Genomic DNA, 18,637 nt, shown 5'->3' with positions numbered 1-18,637 from the left:
GCCACCATGGTTAGGAATGGTTCACATGACACAGGGCTTGTTCCAAAGACACCCACCATGGTTTAAGGTGTCTTCGGAACAGGGCCACACTAAGTCATAATGTTTAGCTCAAAATGCTTAACCACCGTGGCTTAACGTATCATCTGAACAGGATCAATATTTCTTTGTTGCTGAGGAACACGAACAGGATGGTGCTGTTGCACTTAGATCCTGCTTATGGGCTTCCCATGGGCATCTGGTTGGCCACTGTATGAAAAAAATGGTGGGTCAGATAGGCCTCTGTTCTAATCCACCAGGGTCTTTCTTATGTTCTCATGGAGGTTCCACATAATTGTCATGAATAGCCACCAAGCACTTTAATAATAATAATAATAATAATAATAATAATAATAATAATAATATATTTATTTATTTATTACCCGACTTGCCCTCTAGATCGAGGCAGGAAACAACACTGAATACAAAAATACTAAAATACATAAAACTGATTAAAAACATATACAACTAATACATTATTAAAATAACAGCCAGACATCTTAAAATTCGACTGGGTAGGCCTGCCGGAAGAGATCAATCTTTATAGCTTTTTTAAAAAGACTGTTAAGTTGGCGAATCTCTCACAGCAGGCCATTCCACAATCTGGGAGCGGCAGAAGAGAAGGTCCTCTGGATAATGGTTGTCAGCCTAGTTTTGGTCGACTGTAGTAAATTCTTCCCAGAGAACCTGAGTGTGCAGGGTGGATTGTATGGGAGAAGAAGATCCCGCAGGTAACTTGGACCCAAACCACGTAGGGCTTTAAAGGTAATGACCAACACTTTGTACTTCGCCTGGAAACTAATTGGCAGCCAGTGGAGTGATTTTAATGTTGAGGTAATATGCTCACCCCAACCTGGACTTAAAAAAACCCAACAACTTGAGATTTGACACCCTGAGTACTCTGGGTAGAAATCTCTGGCAATCACAACAGTGTGGAGTCTCAGGAACACTGCTCAGGATCAATTCCAGAGTCCTGCAGCACCGCTGGAAGCATAAAAACATAAGAGCCCTGCTGGATTAGACCAAAGGTCAATTCATTTCAGCATTATGTTTCCCAACCAAATGCCCCATTGGGAACCTCACACACAAGGCAAGAGGGCAAAAGCATCATTTCTCCTCCCCCAATGCTGTTGCTCCCCTTAAGTACCTTAAGCTGGTACTTAAATACGTTCTTCACAGGAAGGTTGCATATAGCCATCATTGACTTTATGCACCCACTGATAGCCTTCTCCACCATGAATTTGTTCAATCCCCCTTTTAAACTATCTAACCTGGTGACCCATCACCACATCTTGTGGTATGTAGTAGGGCATTCCATAAATTACGCACTGTGCAAAGAAGTGTTTCCTTTGCTGGTCCTGAACTTCCTGCCAATAATTAGTTTCATTGGATGACTCCAAATTCTAATGTCATGGGAAAAGACTGGAAAAAAATCTTTCCACACCATGCATAATTTTTTAAATAGATATCTATTGTAAGGGTTGGGGGAATCTGAAGTCCTCCAGATGTTGTTGGATTCCAACCTTCATCAGCCCTAGATGGAATGGCCAGTCGTCAGGGATAATGGTAGTTGTAGTCCAATCACATCTGGAGGGCCACAGGTTCCTCACCCCAGCTCTGCACCCATAATTGGTTGTCTTTTTCCTAAACTAGAAAGCCTCGAACACTTTAGCCTTCTCTTGACAGAGAATGTGCTTCAATCTGTTTGATCATTTTAGCTGCCCTTTCCGGAATCTTTTCCTCCTCTGTGATCTCCTTTCTGAGATGGGGCGACTGGAATTGCACACAGTATTCCAAACAGTGCTTATTTTTGTTTATGTATTTGTTTATCCGTTCAAAGATGTATATCCAACCCCACACAAGGCAGTTTACATTACGTTTTAAAGCAGATAAAAATGACTACAATTACAATTTAACCATACTTAAAAGATGTTCATTTAAAAGCATCAGCAGCTGCAATTCTTCAAGTACAGCACATAAATGAATCAAACACAGGCTTGGGGCTTGTCTATACGCCGTGTTTAGCCTGTGGTGGCTGCAAGTGGTCGCTGCACTGTTTATATGAAGCAGCCACCAACTCGCAGCCACCACGGGCTTTTCCCTCGAAGCTGCACTTTATAAAAGTCGCTGACTTAGCGCGACTTTTTCCTTTGCACCTAAGTCACCACCGTCTTTCCTCCGTCTGTTGGTGGTGATCTTGTTTCACAATGAGGCTAGGGACATTCCGGGGGCGGATCAAGGCCCAGGGTAGGTCGCTGGAAGGCCGGGCAGGGGATGGGCTTGACAAACCCAATGGCTGACAGCGCTGCAGCTTTTTCAGCCAGAAATCCTATGCGCTCTCCTGCCATTGAGATTTACTGTTCCCACCTTGCAACTGTGATGCCACAGGGTTTTGAGGGAACAAGCAGCTAAAGCATCATCATAAAGACACCCGCTAGATAAAAAAAAAATCTTCAGAGTTTTCTTAAAAACCAGCTGTGACAAAGACATATGTATTTCCGGGAGCAAAGGGAAAATTCCAGAGGTGTGGGGCCACCACTGAACAGGCACAGGTCTTGGTACCTGCCAATTTACCAGCTCCTTCAGGTGGGCCAGAGTGCAGGGCCTCCAATACTAAAAATTTACAATATTGACATTTTTATTTTCATTCCCTTTCCTCAATAGTCCTTAGTATGCAATTTGCTTTTTTCTCAATGCTACAGCTTAAGGGTGCTCCCAGATTAGTCACTGGGCCATTTTATCGGTGGGAGAGACCGCTCTTCCTCCTTTCTGCTATGAAATCTGAGCTTCCAACTCATGCCTTTGTTTTGGCCAGTTTCCTCATTGTTGTTCTATTTCTTAAACAATGTTATCGGCAAATGAAACTGGTTAAACATTAAAAAGCAATGGTAGTTACTTTGTTCCGTAAGAAAACCTACAAAATCCAAAGTTGGGCAATGCCTTTATTAGGACCAACCAAAGGTTCACAAAATAGCATGCAAGCTTTTGAGTTCTCCAGAACCTTCCATAAGTCTGGATGGTACAAAAAAAGTAAGGGGTGGCATGAAAGGGGAAAAACAAAGAAGTTATTATTATTTATTATTTATTTATATAGCACCATCAATGTACATGGTGCTGTACCTAGTAAAAGAATAAAACAGCAACACCCTGCCACATAGGCTTACATTAGTGGTTCCCAAAATGGGCGGTACTGCCCCCTTGGGGGCGGTGGGATTGCATAGGGGAGCGCTAAGAGGCAAAGGGGTGGCTGGCAGGAGGGCGCTTGAGGTGGTCTTTTCCGAGAAGCGCCTCTCCAGTAGGTCTTAAGGCCCAGGGACATTTTTATGGGAGAAGGTAGTTTGGTCCCAAGCCATATAGGGGAAGAATCCACACATGTATTAATACCGTTTAAGAAGAGTCCTTTTAACGGTGAATTGAAATGTTTCAAAAGCACCAAAACGCTAATAAAGAGACATACCCTGCTTGGTGTGCCCCGCCACGCCGGCTGCAAAACAGAGGCGTTCGCTCTCTTTTCCCTCCCTCCCTCGGCAAGCCTGCGGCAGGTGCTTCCCATTTAAAGGGGCTGTGTGCAGGGGGCACTGGGCGTGAGTTTGTGGAACCAAGGGGGCGGTTACCTGAAAAAGTTTGGAAACCACTGGCTTACATTCTAATAAAATCATAATAAAACAATGAGAGGGAAGAGAACGCACCAAATAGTTACAGGGGACAAATTCGGCTAGACATTGCATAGGGAAGCCATATGAAAAGGAGGACAGGGCTCCTGTATCTTTAACAGATGTATAGAAAAGGGAATTTCAGCAGGTGTCCTTTGTATACATGCAGCACCTGATGAAATCTGGCCAAGAGGGCAGGGCTCCTGCAGCTTTAACTGTTGTGATGAAGAGGGAATTTCACCAGGTACTGCATGTATACAAAGGACACCTGCTGAAATCCCTTTTCTATACATCTGTTAAAGATACAGGAGCCTTGTCCTCCTTTTCATATAGTCACCCTAATGTTTGCAGCCAATAATGTCTGCATTTAGACCCAATCTCAAGCTAGAAATAGCCGACTGAAGGAATTTGGCTCTGCTAGGTACTGCTGGTATTGGGCTAATTACACCTAGAATTCTGGGATGAAGAAGCAATGGCTGACCATCAGTTTTGAAAGAAAGAAAAAAGTAAAGTCTGGCTGCCTGCAAGCCAGTTCAGTCCCTTGCCTTTAGCAAAATGTGCTGGTTCCTCGTTAGAAAATTAATTTTCCTGTTGGAAAATTAGTTTCCAGCAGGGGCTTATACTGTTTTCCACATGGAATGGATTAAAAAGCTGGTGGCTAAGATGCCTATGAAGGGAGGAGGGTTGGGCATGGACTGGGGAGTCCTGGACACAAATCCCTTCTTAGCCATGAAACTCACTGGGTGACTTTGGACCAGGACTGGCTCAAGTCATGTTACTGATGGGGCCCCACCCCCAATTCCATGTACAAAAGCCAGTTGGACTGGCAATAGAATCTTAAACAACACAGGGCTGGTGCCAGACTATTTTGCGCCCTAGGCAGGTGAGCTGCTTTCACCCACCCACCCCACCCCAGCGTACCTAGGCGCAGGGTGCCATCTCGCCCGCCCAGCTGAAGCGAAGCCAGGACGCTGAGGTGGAGGGTGGTGGCTTCGGAACAGCGTGCCCGGCCGGAAGCCGCTCTGGGAGAGCGACTTCCAGGAGTGCCGTTCCGAAGCCGCCCGCCCACCCCAGTGTTCTGGCTTCGCTTCAGCAGGGCGCCCACCCAGCCGAAGCAAAGCCAGGACGCTGGGGCGGGCGGGCGGCTTCGGAACGGCGTGCCTGGAAGCCGCCCTCTCAGAGCCGCTGTGGGAGAGCGGCTTCCGGGTGCGGTGTTCAGCGCCCCCCTTACCTTGGCGCTCTAGGCCAAGTGGCGTCTATGGTAGCACCAGCCCTGAAACAATTTAGGGAGCATAGAGCAGGTCACATGGCAGATCCAGGTCTATCCCCCCCACTCCCTGCCTCCCAGCCTGAGGTGGCTGCCTCACAGTGCCTAATGGTAGGGCTAGCCCTGCACTGGGCCAGTCTTTCGGCCTACCTCAAAGGGTTGTCATGGAGATAAAATGGGATCTACACCACCCTAAGAATCTTGGAAGAAGGTTAGGCTGCGTGGAATAATTTATTTTATCAACATCCCACCCTTCCTCATAAAGAGCTCAGGGCTGCTAATGGCCTACATAAATCACAGTATACCACTTAAATCACAAATAAATGTAAATAAAAATGTTTTGAACTGAGCAAGGGAGGGAGGAACTGCAACCTTGACTTGGCCCACTGAGTGCTAGGCAAGAAAAGAGGCAACTCTCTAACCCCTTCTTCTCCAGCACAAAACACCAGCAGAGGCTTTGGCAAACCCTCCTAATTTGGCGCCTCAGGGCCGGCCCAGGATGTTTTGCTGCCTGAGGCAGAACAGCCAACGGTGCCCCTTCCTATCGAGTAAGGTACATAGTACGCAAGGGCTGGTGCAGTGATGGTGGCACCTGAGACAGCAAATCCCTGGGCATAAAAAATGCAAGAATAATAAATCACAAACAGTTTGCTTCCTTTTCATGACACATAAAACCAGCTGCCTGAGGGGGCTGCCTCCTTCTGCCTAACGGTAGGGCTGGCCTTTCCAGAGCCATTCACTGCACGACCAGTGAAAAGCTGTGAAAAGCTCCAGAGGCTTTTGCTAGGGGCCTTCCTTTCATAGGCATCTTGGCTTCCAATCTGTATGTGTGAGCAAAGACACAGGGATGGATCTAATAATCTCCACTCCTATGTATGGTGTGCAGGGAAAACTCACTTTCCCTCCTCCGCCTGCCTGTGCCTGGTGTGTCTCAGACACCAGGAGACATCATTGCATAGGGATGACATTCTTAAAGGCTTACTCACCTAAAATCCAGAATACAGAGGACCAGACGGTAGAGTCAATTCCTGGATTTAAAATTTAAAAAAATCAGAGATACCTTCCCCAAGATCAGGGCCTATACAGTGTGTTTTGGATTCTCCACACACGTATATCCTATATTTGAATGTTATGTTCAACTCGGACATCCATGTTATGCCCTGGATGTCTGAGTTGAACAGGTGTTCTGAGTAGACTGGGAGGAAAAGCTCACTGTTGCTCTCCAGCATGCGTAGGGGTTGGATCCAAGGAAAGGTGTCATGTGATCTGGCCCAAAAGCAAATGGCAACGAGGTGCTTAAGGAGAGGAGCTTTGCCAAAGAGGAAAGGGTTACAAGGCCCTGGGTCAATGCCAAAACAGACATTATTTTAAAACTGTATCTAGCAGCTTTGTCTTTTTCTCTCTCCATTTTTACTCTAGAGTAGCTGCACACACACATCCGATCTAGATCTTAAAATCCCTTTTTCCCCTCATGCCAGGGTCCCAATCAGAATCAGGCCTCTTTCACCTACTCTAGACCACCCCCCACAAAGTGTAGCTGGTAGATACAAATTTAAAATCATGTCCATTTTGTGTGGGAGAAAGTAACTGAGATTCTCCAGTCTTGGGACTGGAGGCTATTCTGGGTCCCAGATCCACCTCCTGCCTGTCTCTTAAGTAGGTCCAAGTTCAAATCTCCATTGAGACATGAAATCCACTGGTTGACCTTTGGCCAGTCACTAGGTGACCTTGGAGTTTCTAAATGCTACAACTTGAGGATGCTCCCAAATCAATCACTGGGCCAGTTTGGGCCAGGAGAAGCCTGCAATGAAATTTGATTTTCCAACTTTGCCAACTCTCAACTTTAGGATAACAATATAATGAATTAACTGTCCAATGCCTCTGTAGGCTTGATCCTTATTACGATTATCCTTGTAAAGTAACAGAGCTCTTCTGCAAGCTAATTAAAAGCAGCCTTTCAGAACCCAGAGCATTTAAAGCAGAACTCATTGCAAGGTCATGCTTTATTTAAAGCAAATTAAACAGAACTGGGCAAATACTGCCAGGTTGGTCAGGTCACATTAGGGAGGAGAGTTTGCAAATTAAGCTCAACCATAAAGCATAAATGCTTTAATCATAGATTTAGTGAGATGATCTGGGATGAGTACAAACATTTAAAATAGCTCTCCTGTTTTACTCCAAACAGCGGGGCAGTGAGCAGGGGCTTTAAGGTGGGGAACTGAGCCGAATCTCTTGGATTTGCAGAAATTGGCAAGGAGAGTTAGATGTCAGAATGACATCCATCTGAGTGAGTTGGCGAGGAGTGGGCTGAAGCAGGCGGAAACACTGCAAGAAAGTTTCTGTTTGTTTCCATGGCTGCAGGAGAGCCGCCAGAGGCTTAAGACAAATGGAAATTTCCCCTTTCTTTTAGTCAGATGTTTAGGGGTCCTACACACCAAGAGAGAGAGAGAGGGAGAGAGAAGGCAGAAATGAGTTTCAGGTGCCTCAACTCCCTGGGATGACTCTTTTGAAAAAAGGGGGGCAGAGGGCCGAATTAAGAACTGTGTTAGCTGACTCCATTCCCTTTATTTTTCCTGGCTGCCCTCTGCATCCCCCATGTCTTCTCCCATAGGAGAGCTGCCGGAAGGTATCAAAATCAGTAGAGGATGCTGAAGTGAAGACCAACGTGCTCAAGAAAAGCTCAGTACTCCTGGAGGTGAGAGAGGGATGATGTTTGGGCTGGAAGGAACCTGGTGGCAGTGGGCTGTGTTGCCTTGCCATGCTCATATAAACACTGGGCCAGTTCGCATGTAACAACTGCTCGTGGGGTAAACTCTCCCAAGAGCTGTCAAGAAGAGAGCGGGCAACACTGCTACTTTTACTCAACAACCTACACTTGGCTCGTTCGTATTTTTTGAGTGTGACAACCCCAACAACAAACCATGGCTAACTTAAAAACAAACCATAGTTTAACTTCTGGGTTGTGATCCCCTAAACAACCCAGCACTTTGGATTCACACTTCATGCTCAACAATCTAAGAGCGAGCTTATCATAGGTTGTTGATTAAAAGCGGAAGTGACAGGGGCTCAGGAGGCAGCTCACTTCGTCCCTCCTGCTCATGTACAACAACCCATGGGTTGTTTAAATCATGGGATGTCATTATGTGCAAACCAGATCAGGGTGAGGAACTAACTACATGTGTGGGAATGTCAGGACACCGCTTGAAGAAGTCAGATTAGTGCTCAATTAATTGTGAGTAATTAGCATTGTAATCAAAGCCTGGAATTATGCATAATCACAATTGAGGAACACAGGCTGTATTACAGAGTATATCAGTAGCTTGGGAGAAGCCAGAGAAGCCCTTTAAAAATTCTTCCTAGACCCTGGGTAGCAAAATAAAAACATACATTTTCTGCTTACGCTTTTAAAGATCAGCGAGTCCAAGCTGGGAGAGGAACTTCTTAACTATCGCTCTCCTAATCCCTGTTTCTCTGTCTTTCTAGACCTCCCTCCCTCCCTCCCCCACCCACCCACCCACCCACCTTAATTTTGCAAAGGGATCCAATTACTGATAAAAAAAAAACCCTCCACTTTTTACAAATTCCAGTCCTGCAATGCCAATAGCAGAGTGTGTGAATTACATAAGGTGTGCCGATGAAGTAAGTTTATGGAGGTTTGCCCAAGTGACACAAAACAATTTATTCCAGACACGAAGTATGAAGACGGATGTAATACAAAAATGGAGCTGGCTGAGTCACACGGTGAACCTGTCTTCCTCCAGGCCTGCCCACTAAAATGACAGGCGGAAATACTGGCAAACAGAATGATGGCTCAAGCTGTCAGTCTTCCCCCGCTCCACCCCTCATATTTCGGGCAGGGTGTCTTCCTTTCCCCCCCCCCCGTTGTTTTCAAAGTGCTGCTTGTATGTGTAGCCATTCATTCATCACCTTATTAACTGAAAACCATGGAAGTTGTCTTGGTGACACCGCAGGCGATCAGAGCCACATGCAGTTGGCTTCTGCTGCAAACTTGCAGAACTGTTCCCCTTCCCCTCCGAACAGATCTTTTCCCCCGGAGAGGAAAATACATGTTTGAACTGAATATGGTGAGGCTGCTTTCAGCCTGTCCACTTGCTCTTCTCCCAGTGTTTGGGGTTTCTGATAAAAGAACACGTGGTTTTTCAAGGCAAAATTACACATGCGTGCACGCAGGCTCATGTAGTATATGTAGCTCTAGTCAACTTTGGCTAGTGGAATAAAGGCCACTATTTAATGTCTATACATTAAATATCCTTGGGGTTTTTTTTGTTTTGTTTTTTTTGTTATTTAAATAGCAACTGCATGGGGTGTGTGATCAGGACTAAGACTGCACAGAGTTTAACCATCCCCACCCCCAGTGGGACCAGCCTAAGGAAAATCCCCTCATCAAGAAGCTGCTCTCAGAAGGATGCATCCATGGGTGCTATAGTGAAGGACTGCAGGATCACCTGCTGGCACTGTAGACTAGCCTTCCCCAACCTGGTGCATTGGCCATGCTCTCTGGGGAGGATGGGAGCTGTAGCTCAGCACCTGTGGATAGCAACCCAGTCGGGGAAGGGTTCTGTAGACAAAGAAGAACAAGAAGCAATGGAGGTGCAGAGCAGAGAGTAGGAAACCAAATTATGGGTTTAAGTTACAGGAAGCGAGATTCCAGCTGGACATCAGGAAAAACTTCCTGACTGTTAGAGTAATACGACAATGGGACAAGTTACCTGGGGAGGTGGTGGGCTCTCCCACACTAGAGGCATTCAAGGGGCAGCTGGACATCCATCTGTCAGGGATGCTTTAAGGTGGATTCCTGCATTGAGCAGGGGGTTGGACTTGATGGCCTTGTAGGCCCCTTCCAACTCTGCTATTCTATGATTCTAATTAATACCTGTGGTTCATCTGCCCAGAGAGAGGGTGCTCAGTTTGTTCTGGGTAGGATTGTTCTCCCTCTAACGCAGGGTTGCGAACTTGTGATCCTCTGGATGTTATTGGACCATGATTCCCATCATCTTTGGGGCTGTTCACACAACACACTGAGTCAATGGTCGAGTGTGGGTTGTTTTGAACCGTGGGTTGTTTGTTGAACTGTGGGTGCCAGATGATGAAAACTGTTCTAAAGGATTCGCCCGGGTTTCCCACCATGTCACTGGCTTAAATTAAACTGCTGTTTTGTTTGTTGCTGTTATTATTATTATTATTTTTTAAATATTATTTTTTTTTAATTACATGAGCCGCCCTAACTTGCCCTGTCCTGGACGGGGTTGCACTCCCCCTAAAGAATCGGGTCCGTAGTTTGGGGGTGCTCTTGGATCCAGAACTGTCACTTGAGGCACAGGTGAACTCAGTGGCAAAGAGCACCTTTTATCAGCTCAGGCTGATATACCAGCTGCGCCCTTATCTGGACAGAGATAGCTTAGCTACAGTTATCCATGCTCTGATAACCTCTCGCTTGGATTACTGCAATGCGTTATACGTGGGGCTGCCTTTGAAAACGGTCCGGAAGCTTCAGCTGGTGCAAAACATGGCAGCAAGGTTATTAACAGGAACTGGCCGGCGAGATCACATCACGCCAGTCCTTTTACAACTTCATTGGCTGCCAGTCCAGGTCCGGGCCCGATTCAAAGTGCTGGTATTGACATTTAAAGCCCTAAACGGTTTGGGGCCAGGTTATCTGAAGGAACACCTCCTCCCATATGTACCTGCTCAGATCTTAAGATCATCTACAGGGGCCCTTCTCCGTGAGCCCCTACCAAAGGAAGTGAGGCAGGTGGCTACTAGAAGGAGGGCTCTCTCCGCTGTGGCACCCCGGTTGTGGAATGAGCTCCCCAGAGAGGTCCGCCTGGCGCCTACACTGTACTGCTTTCGTCGCCATCTGAAGACCTTTTTATTCTCTCAGTATTTTAACACTTAATTTTAACTTAAATTTAAATTTTACTGTTTTAACTCTGTATTTTAATCTTATAATCAACTTTGCTGTGTGGTTTTATCCTGGTTGCGCTTTTTATACTGTATTTCGTAATTGTGTTTTAACCTGTTGGGTGTTTTACTGTGGTTTTAATTTTTGTGAACCGCCCAGAGAGCTTCGGCTATTGGGCGGTATAAAAATCTAATAAATAAATAAATAAATAAATAATTCTTTTAAACTGAAAGATGGTATATAAATATGCCCAAAAAATCATATATATTTTTTTAAAAAAAATAAAGCTTACAATAATTCTTTTAATGTATTTTATCATATGGATTTGTATTTTTTTTATGATATATGTGTGCTTGGAGCTTTAGCTGTAGGGCGACTCATCCGTTGAATAAATGAAAGAACGAATGAATGCATAGGCAAACCAACAACACTCTCTCCTCCCCACTCTCTTCTTCCATTAGGAGAAGCTGCGTTTCTTACAGCGGCAGGTCCAAGCAGAGGACTTCGGTCGGCAGGAGCGTGAATGGCAGGAGCTGGAGCAGCGGATGGCAACTGGGGTCTCCAAGCATCTACTGGAACTCGTGGGCAGCACGACAGCAGCCGGCCTGAGACCCCCGAGCTCCGAGGAGAGTGAACTGCAACGGGCCACTGCAGCCATCTTGGTATCCATCAACAACCTGCGAGGGGCGCTGGAGAGCGGACACCTACGGTCAGGCCCAGGGGACGAGGCAGGTGCTGACGGGAAGCCAGCCCTGGCCTACACCCCGGTTTGGGTCCCCATGCTGGAAGAGATCAGGTACTGCGGGGATGGAGTGGGAGTGGGTAAGGCGACGTCTTCTTAGAGCAGCCGTGGCCAACTTGTGACCCTCCAGGGGCTTGTCTATACGGTTTGTTTACCCCGACTTAAATGTGCATATTCACGTTTCAGGACACATGACGCAGCCGTCCATTCGCCGTAGCGCCGGGTTTTTAAAGTGATAATGCGCATATTCGCATTCGTGATTTACCGCAGCTTTTCGATCACGTCCAAGCTTGTACCGTGTTATGGTTATGTGTCTTTGGGGGAGTTAAATTGCATTTTGACATGTGGCCAGAACTTTGAGGATAGGACAACGGGATTGGCTGATTTCCCACCAATCAGCTGCTTCATTCCTTCGCGCCGTTTTTAGTTTGAATTCTCTGATTCTGCGGTGCTCCGCAGAGAAAGCTTATTAAAACAAAGAGGGGACTGGGCATCCTTCTCTGCCTCGTTCCTTCCTCCCCCTACTCCCGGTTTCTTTGTTATATGAATCTGCGGAGCTCCACAAATAAAATTTATCGTTTCCATCGTCTCTACTCCGTAGCATCATATATGCATATGTGTGCATTTATAACTGTGCTATAAAAAAAATTCAGGAAATAAATCGCTGCTGCTGCTTGCAGTGTAACACTCTTTACCTAGATTTGAATCAACGAAAACTCGGGTTTATATTTAATGAGGTGCAATCCCGTAGTCGCATAGACGGGGGCGTAATGTTTCAGCCTACCTTTCCTCTTACCCCTTCCCTTTGGCTATGCTGACCGGGACTGACGCGAGTTGCAGTCCCAACAGCATCTGTAGGGCCACAAGCTGCTCACCCCTGGGTTCAGAGGCGCCGGCGTGACGCGTCCACCACCTAACAAGACTGTCTCTTTCCACCGCCGCTTAGGAAATGCGTGCAAGAGCTGGCAGGCCGGTCTCAGCGGGACGGGCTGACCCAGAAGGAGGTGCTGCGATTGCTGGCCCAGCTGGGCGTGCGCCTGGAAGGGGTGCTTCCACAGTGGGAGAGGACCAATGTGGAGCACGGCCAGGTGCTCCGGATGCTGCGAGAGGAATTGGACGAGGTCTCTGCCACGTACGTGCCTCCCCTGAGCAAAGGAGCTTCCCCTTTCTTGAAAGCGTGTCCTCCTCAGTCACCAGGAGTGTTTGGCCGTCTCTCATTCTGCACCCGTAGGATCCAGCGGAGCAAAAGCCAGGCTTAAGAGGTGGCGGTGGCAAGATCCACTCCAGCTCCTGCCTGTTTCTTATTAAGACGAAGTTGGGGTGGGAGACTCAAAGCAAGGAAGGGCAGATAATTCTAGACTCCGGATTTCCCTGCCCCCTTCTCCCCGTGACAACCCCTTGAAATTGCTACACAGAGGGTCAGGGGGCCCTGCTGAATGGTGTGAGCTATGGTGTGCATGGGCAGGAGGCTCCTTCCATGAGCCTTCTGTCCACAGAAAGCAGATCCTGGATCCAACTCAGTGGTCTTACCAGGCACCAATGGAGCCTTTTTAGATGGTCTTGTGTATTAGTTGCTGTGCCCTACAACTTGGCTTTTGCACTAAAAAACCAAAACAGCTTTTTAGCCATCGTGGTTATGAGGATGTCTTCATAGGGTATTGCCATTCCCAAAACGAACTCCCCACCCTCTCTCCATGGTTACCGGCTTCTGTCCGGGGCTTGTACTATGCCCCATTCCCTACTGGTTCTTGCCATGTATACCTTGTCCCACCATCATCCCACCCTTCCTTAAAAAGAACCAAATGGTGCAACAATTCAAATAGCAGTTTCAAGGGGGTGGGAGGAAGAAGGGTCACCTCCAAGGCTTTCATAACAAGCCTTCTTGACTTGAGATGGAATTGGAGCAGGCCTCCCCAGGTGTAATGAAGAGGAAGATATCATGAAATCCAAAGGGTTACTTTGAATCCTCTGCCTGGGAGCAAGCAGGTCAAAGCGGGGTGGGCAATATGCTTTCACCCGTCCTGGCATCACCACAAGCACTCTTAATTGACACGGGGCTTGTCTATACGGCATCTTTACACCGCCTTAACTGCGCATCTTCGCGTTCTCGGACACACGATGCAGCCATCCATTCGTTGCAGCGCCGGTCTTTAAGCCCGAAAATGCGCATATTCGGAGGCGCGATTTAACGCTGCTTTTGCTATACCTTTGAGTTTAAACCACATACACTAGTAATGTGTTGTTGGGGGAGTAAAATCGGATTTGGAAGTGTGGGCGGAGCTTTCAGAGCAGGACAAAGTGATTGGCTTGCCGATTTCCCGCCTTCCCCAAAACCATGGGTGGAACTTTGACGTCACAATTTTCTCTTCCTTTCTTCTTTAATATAAATGAATGTAGAAATCCAAGTAATGCAACCGCTGATCCAATCTCCGTATGTGAATATGGAGGTAGACCAGTCAGCCCACCGCATGACTTCACATATCCCCCTTTTCGTGAAGAGTGATTCAATAGAAATAAAAGGGGGTGGGAAAAGACCATGGAGGTAGACCAGTCCGCCTGCCCGCGATTGTACGGAGGGGCGCATTAATAATGCTGCAGTGTGACGCTCTGTGCTCAGAATCGAATCTGCGAAAAATCGGGTTAAAAAATAATGAGCAATCTCGTGGTCATATAGATGAGGGCATGGTGTGCAAACTTGGATTTATTTATTTAAAAAAAAAAAAAAATAGGCTGCAGGGCACCTTTGATCTCTCTTCCCATTTCAGGGCAAAGCGGACGTCAGTGTCCCTCACGCAGCTCCGTACTGACCTGGACGGGCTGTGGCAAGTGAAGCCGCTCCTGGAAGATGTGTCCCGGCACCTCTCGGCATTCAAGGCCTTGGAGACACCCGATAGACACCCTGCCAGCTGCGCCAGATGTTCCAGGTGCCCACTTCAGACACATCGAGGCGTATGTGGGTCAGGGTTGATGAAATATAGGCCAACCTGGGGCAAGGAGGCCAAGGCTGGGTTAAGCAAAGGTGGAGGCAAGGAGACCAGGGGCCTGATCTACACAAGCGCTTCATCTCGGTACTCTAATGTCTGGCTCTCACACGGTGCACACCCAAAACCCATTGTGTCGATGCTGTTCCTCCCACAATATTCTTATTTCCCAAACCACTTTTATGACAGTTTTGATAGCGCTTAAGACACGTGTGTTCCAGCCTAGCGGAATTATAACTCTTACTGGTAAGAGTGGTTTTAAAGTTGTAGAACCTGTTTTGCAACGATTTCTTCCACTTTCCCCCCTCCTCCTCATGTCTTTTTCCTCCTCCTCCTCCGTTTGCTCCCTGCTTGTTCCTCTCACTGATTTTCATGGGATTTGTGGGAACACCCCAAATGGCACCATGACTTCCTTCCCCCACCCCCACAATGACTTTCTCCTCCTCCTGCGGATTTGTTGATTTGTTTGTTTGCTGTGTGGCTATTTTTGTATGAATGTGTATGGAGCAGCGAAGATGTGATTTACAAGGCCGTTTATTTTTGAAACGTGATTGCTGCACACCATCAAAGGTGTGCACACAGTCATCAGACTCCCAAAGAGTGAGAGAGAATGGGAATTAAATTGAAGCAGCCGCCTACCCGCTCATTTCCCCTGCAATTGCAGCACTATATTAAGGCTTGTTTGTGTCATGTGTTTGCGCTACAAACCCAAACAACAGAACACATGTGATCTTTCAAACTCTCCCTACTTCTCCCACAATTAGAACACTATGCATTGGTGTGTGGTACTCCACTGCATTATAAGCAGTGGATACTATACTGTATTCATAAGCGCTCATTAGTGTGTGCCCCCAGAGCGACAATTGCATTTTTAATAAAAAAAACCCAAAAAACCTGGTACATCCGTGCCTCTCACACAAATGGGTTCTAAAGTAGATCCTCCCTGAGTAGTAGAAGGGTTATTCTCATGATATGCCAGTGGCAGACTTACCAGAAAGAAAGAAAAATGCTTGCACAGGCAGCCTGCACACGTGAGCAGTCTGAAGTCAGAGCTGTGAACACAATCAAGATTGCAGCAATCATCTTCCGTAAATTGGCAGAACTTTGCGATTTTCCTATTCACAGACGAGAAGGGGCAGTATTACACAAGATAAAAAAATTGCTCATAGGATTGGTTATTCTTAACGTTGTCAGACTTGCAGTTTTGTAAAAAAAAAAATTAAATTGGGGTTGTGGGGTGGGGAGGAAATCCAATATCTGCTGCAAGGTTTGGATTCCTGAGAATCTCTGCTTTCGTTTCTTTAAGAAAAATATATATTCCTAGTCCTCACTGGCCAGATCTACACCAAGCAGCGTAGAACACTTTGAAAGCAGTTTGAAAACGGTATATTATTATTATTGCATTTATATCCCACCTTTCCCCCCGCTTCAATGAACCCAAGGCAGCGTACATAATCTTCCTCTCCATTTTATCCTCACAACAACAACCCTGTGAGGTGGGTTGGGCTGAGAGTCTGTGACTGGCCCAAAGTCACCCAGTGGGTTTCCATGGCCGAGTGGGGACTAGAACCCGGATCTCCTGGCTCCCAGTCCAACACCTTAGCCACTACATCACACTGGGTTTGGAATGTGTCAATAGTCCCAACAGTTGTCAATGCCATTATAAACCATTATAAAGCGGTAGTGTAGATCCTGCCACTGTATTGAGATGTATGTTTACAACCAGTGTATCTTAAGCGTGTAATTGTTTTTCTCACGTACCATTCTGGTTATACTCCACACATGCTTGGTTGGATCCAAATTTAGTCCTACTTAAATCAATGGCCCTTAAATCATGACTAATTTAAATCCCACTGGTTGCAATGGTTTTACTCTAAATATGACTAAATTGGGATCCAACCCATTAGCTGCATCCTCCCTATTTACCCCGCCTTTCCACCTGCTAATTAAGCAGTTCCCCTTTCCCTCTCACCCCCAAAATACTTCAAAAGCTCTAATAATGGATTTATACTAACGCTATGTGAAACTGATTTCTATGCAAAATGAGGCATATTTTCATAGATGGAAGTAATTTCTCATTTTATAGTGCAGAAAATCTGGATTTTTGTGAACTGGAGATTACCTAGATGCCCTCATTAGGGCCACTTGTTTTCCAGAGAGGGTAAAGAAGTTAGAAGTGCCTCCCTCCGTCCCTGTGTAAATTGTGTTTCCTCTGTCTTCTCCCTGCCCCATTTCCCGGCTGCAGCTATAGCTTTGTGAACACAGAGACACTACGGCAGATGGTTGAGCATGCTGTGGCGCCCATCTTGGAGGAGCTGAAGCAGAGGGTGCCACCCCCAGGCACGTGCCCCAGCTGCCAACGCTTGCAGAAGAAGATAATGGTACCGTGAGGCACAGAGTACGCTAACCCCAGACCCCTCCGCCCACCCCCAATAAAAAGATTCCAGAGTGCAGTCTTGCTAGAGCATTCTTCTGGCTCTGAGCCATGGTGATCTGGGTTCAGATCCCGCCTATGCTGTGGGTACAGGAAGCTGCCTTAGACTGAGTCAAATCATTGGCCCAGCTGGTCCAGTATTGTCTGCTCTGACTGGCAGCCATCCTCCAGAGCCTCAGGTGGAGGGGTCTTTTCCCATCACCGGCTATCTAATCTTTTTAACGAGACACGTTGGGGGATTGAACCCAGGACTTTCTCCTAGCAAAGCCAGGGCTCTGCCACTGAGCTCCCTGGCATAGCCTCTGGCTATGGCCTGTCCTGTAGCCACTCACTGGGTTGCCTCCTCCTCATCTATGCCCATATTGCTCTCTCCCGTTTGCTTCCATTTCCCTGGGAATAATAGTCGCCTTGTCTTACAGGAAGGATGTTGGGGTGGGGTAATGAAATAAATGAAAAATATTAACAACTCACCCATTAACCTTCCAGGATTTGTGGATCATTATAAACACACTCTTGTGTGTGTGTGCGTGCGTGTGCATTTGGGAAGGGAGGGGGAAGGTGTTTTTTAAAAAAAATACTGAACTTCCCAGCCCTGCGTCTTCCTTGTGATATAATTTTATTCCACATGCAAATGTTTACGTTTCTAGATGGTCAAAATTTGGGATCTCTCTGTGTTTGTATAAATAAGGAAATTATTAACGTGTGTCCTTCTCCGGTTTTCGCCTCCCTCCTCTTTCCCCCAAAATGGCTTGCTGAAATGTGTAGACTGCAATCCCCCTCTTACTTTGAAATCAACGACATGCATGCATAGGATTGCGCGGTGCCTCTTTTGTACTGTCCAATTTATCAACACGTCTTTTGTGTAGCAGAGGGCTTCTTTAGTTTCTTCCTTTGTTTGTTTGCTTTTAATCATATTCTCTGTGACTTACTACCAGTATACTCCAGTGGTTGTGTCTAGAGTAGGGGTGGGCAACCTCTGTCCTACAGAGAACGGGACACTGATAGGCGGAGGGAGTGTTTGTTTACTTACCGCTGGGGTGGGCAACCACTTGCCATTGGGCCTTGGCCTAATTTCAAAAGCCCTTTGCAAGTGATCAGTTCAGACCTCTGGCAAGATCAGTCTGTCCATCTCCTAGGTGGGGAAGGGGAGAGAATAGGGTGACTGCATGGAAAGGAGGACAGGGCTGCTGTATCTTTAACAACTGCACAGAAAAGGGAATTTCAGCAGGTGTCATTTGTGTGCATGCAGCACTAGCATGTCCAGATACAAAAGAGGGCAGGGCTCCTGCAGCTTTAACTGTTGTGATGAAGAGAGAATTTCACCAGGTGCTGCACGAATACAAAGGACACTTGCTGAAATTCCCTTTTCTGTACAACTGTTAAAGATACAGGAGCCCTGTCCTCCTTTTCATAGGGTCGCCCTAGGAGAGAGAAAAAGGGTGGCCCTACCCCCCTTTTGGCTCTGGCCCCGCCCACGGCTGGCTTCAGCCTTGTCTGCTGCGAACATGCAGCTCCGGATGGATTACCTTTGAGGAAATACAGCCTGCAATAGCAACAAGGCTCCTCCGTCCTTGGGCCACCCCAATGCTACTGCAGCTGTT

At 46.8% G+C, this 18,637-nt stretch overlaps 1 protein-coding gene across 1 annotated transcript in view; it reads left to right on the top strand.

Moving 5' to 3' along the window:
• Nucleotides 1-18,637, top strand: part of TSKS (testis specific serine kinase substrate) — a 34,550-nt gene that overhangs the window by 10,467 nt on the left and 5,446 nt on the right. The window contains exons 5-9 of the mRNA XM_063137334.1: nucleotides 7,568-7,651; nucleotides 11,341-11,675; nucleotides 12,568-12,753; nucleotides 14,387-14,545; nucleotides 16,848-16,983. Of these exons, the coding sequence (XP_062993404.1) occupies nucleotides 7,568-7,651; nucleotides 11,341-11,675; nucleotides 12,568-12,753; nucleotides 14,387-14,545; nucleotides 16,848-16,983 (900 nt within the window). The remainder of the gene's footprint in view (nucleotides 1-7,567; nucleotides 7,652-11,340; nucleotides 11,676-12,567; nucleotides 12,754-14,386; nucleotides 14,546-16,847; nucleotides 16,984-18,637) is intronic.

This window comes from Elgaria multicarinata, chromosome 11, assembly GCF_023053635.1.
Source record: "Elgaria multicarinata webbii isolate HBS135686 ecotype San Diego chromosome 11, rElgMul1.1.pri, whole genome shotgun sequence".
NCBI lineage: Eukaryota > Metazoa > Chordata > Lepidosauria > Squamata > Anguidae > Elgaria > Elgaria multicarinata.
Note: the sequence above shows the minus strand (reverse complement) of the source record. Positions and strands in the feature narration are given on the sequence as shown.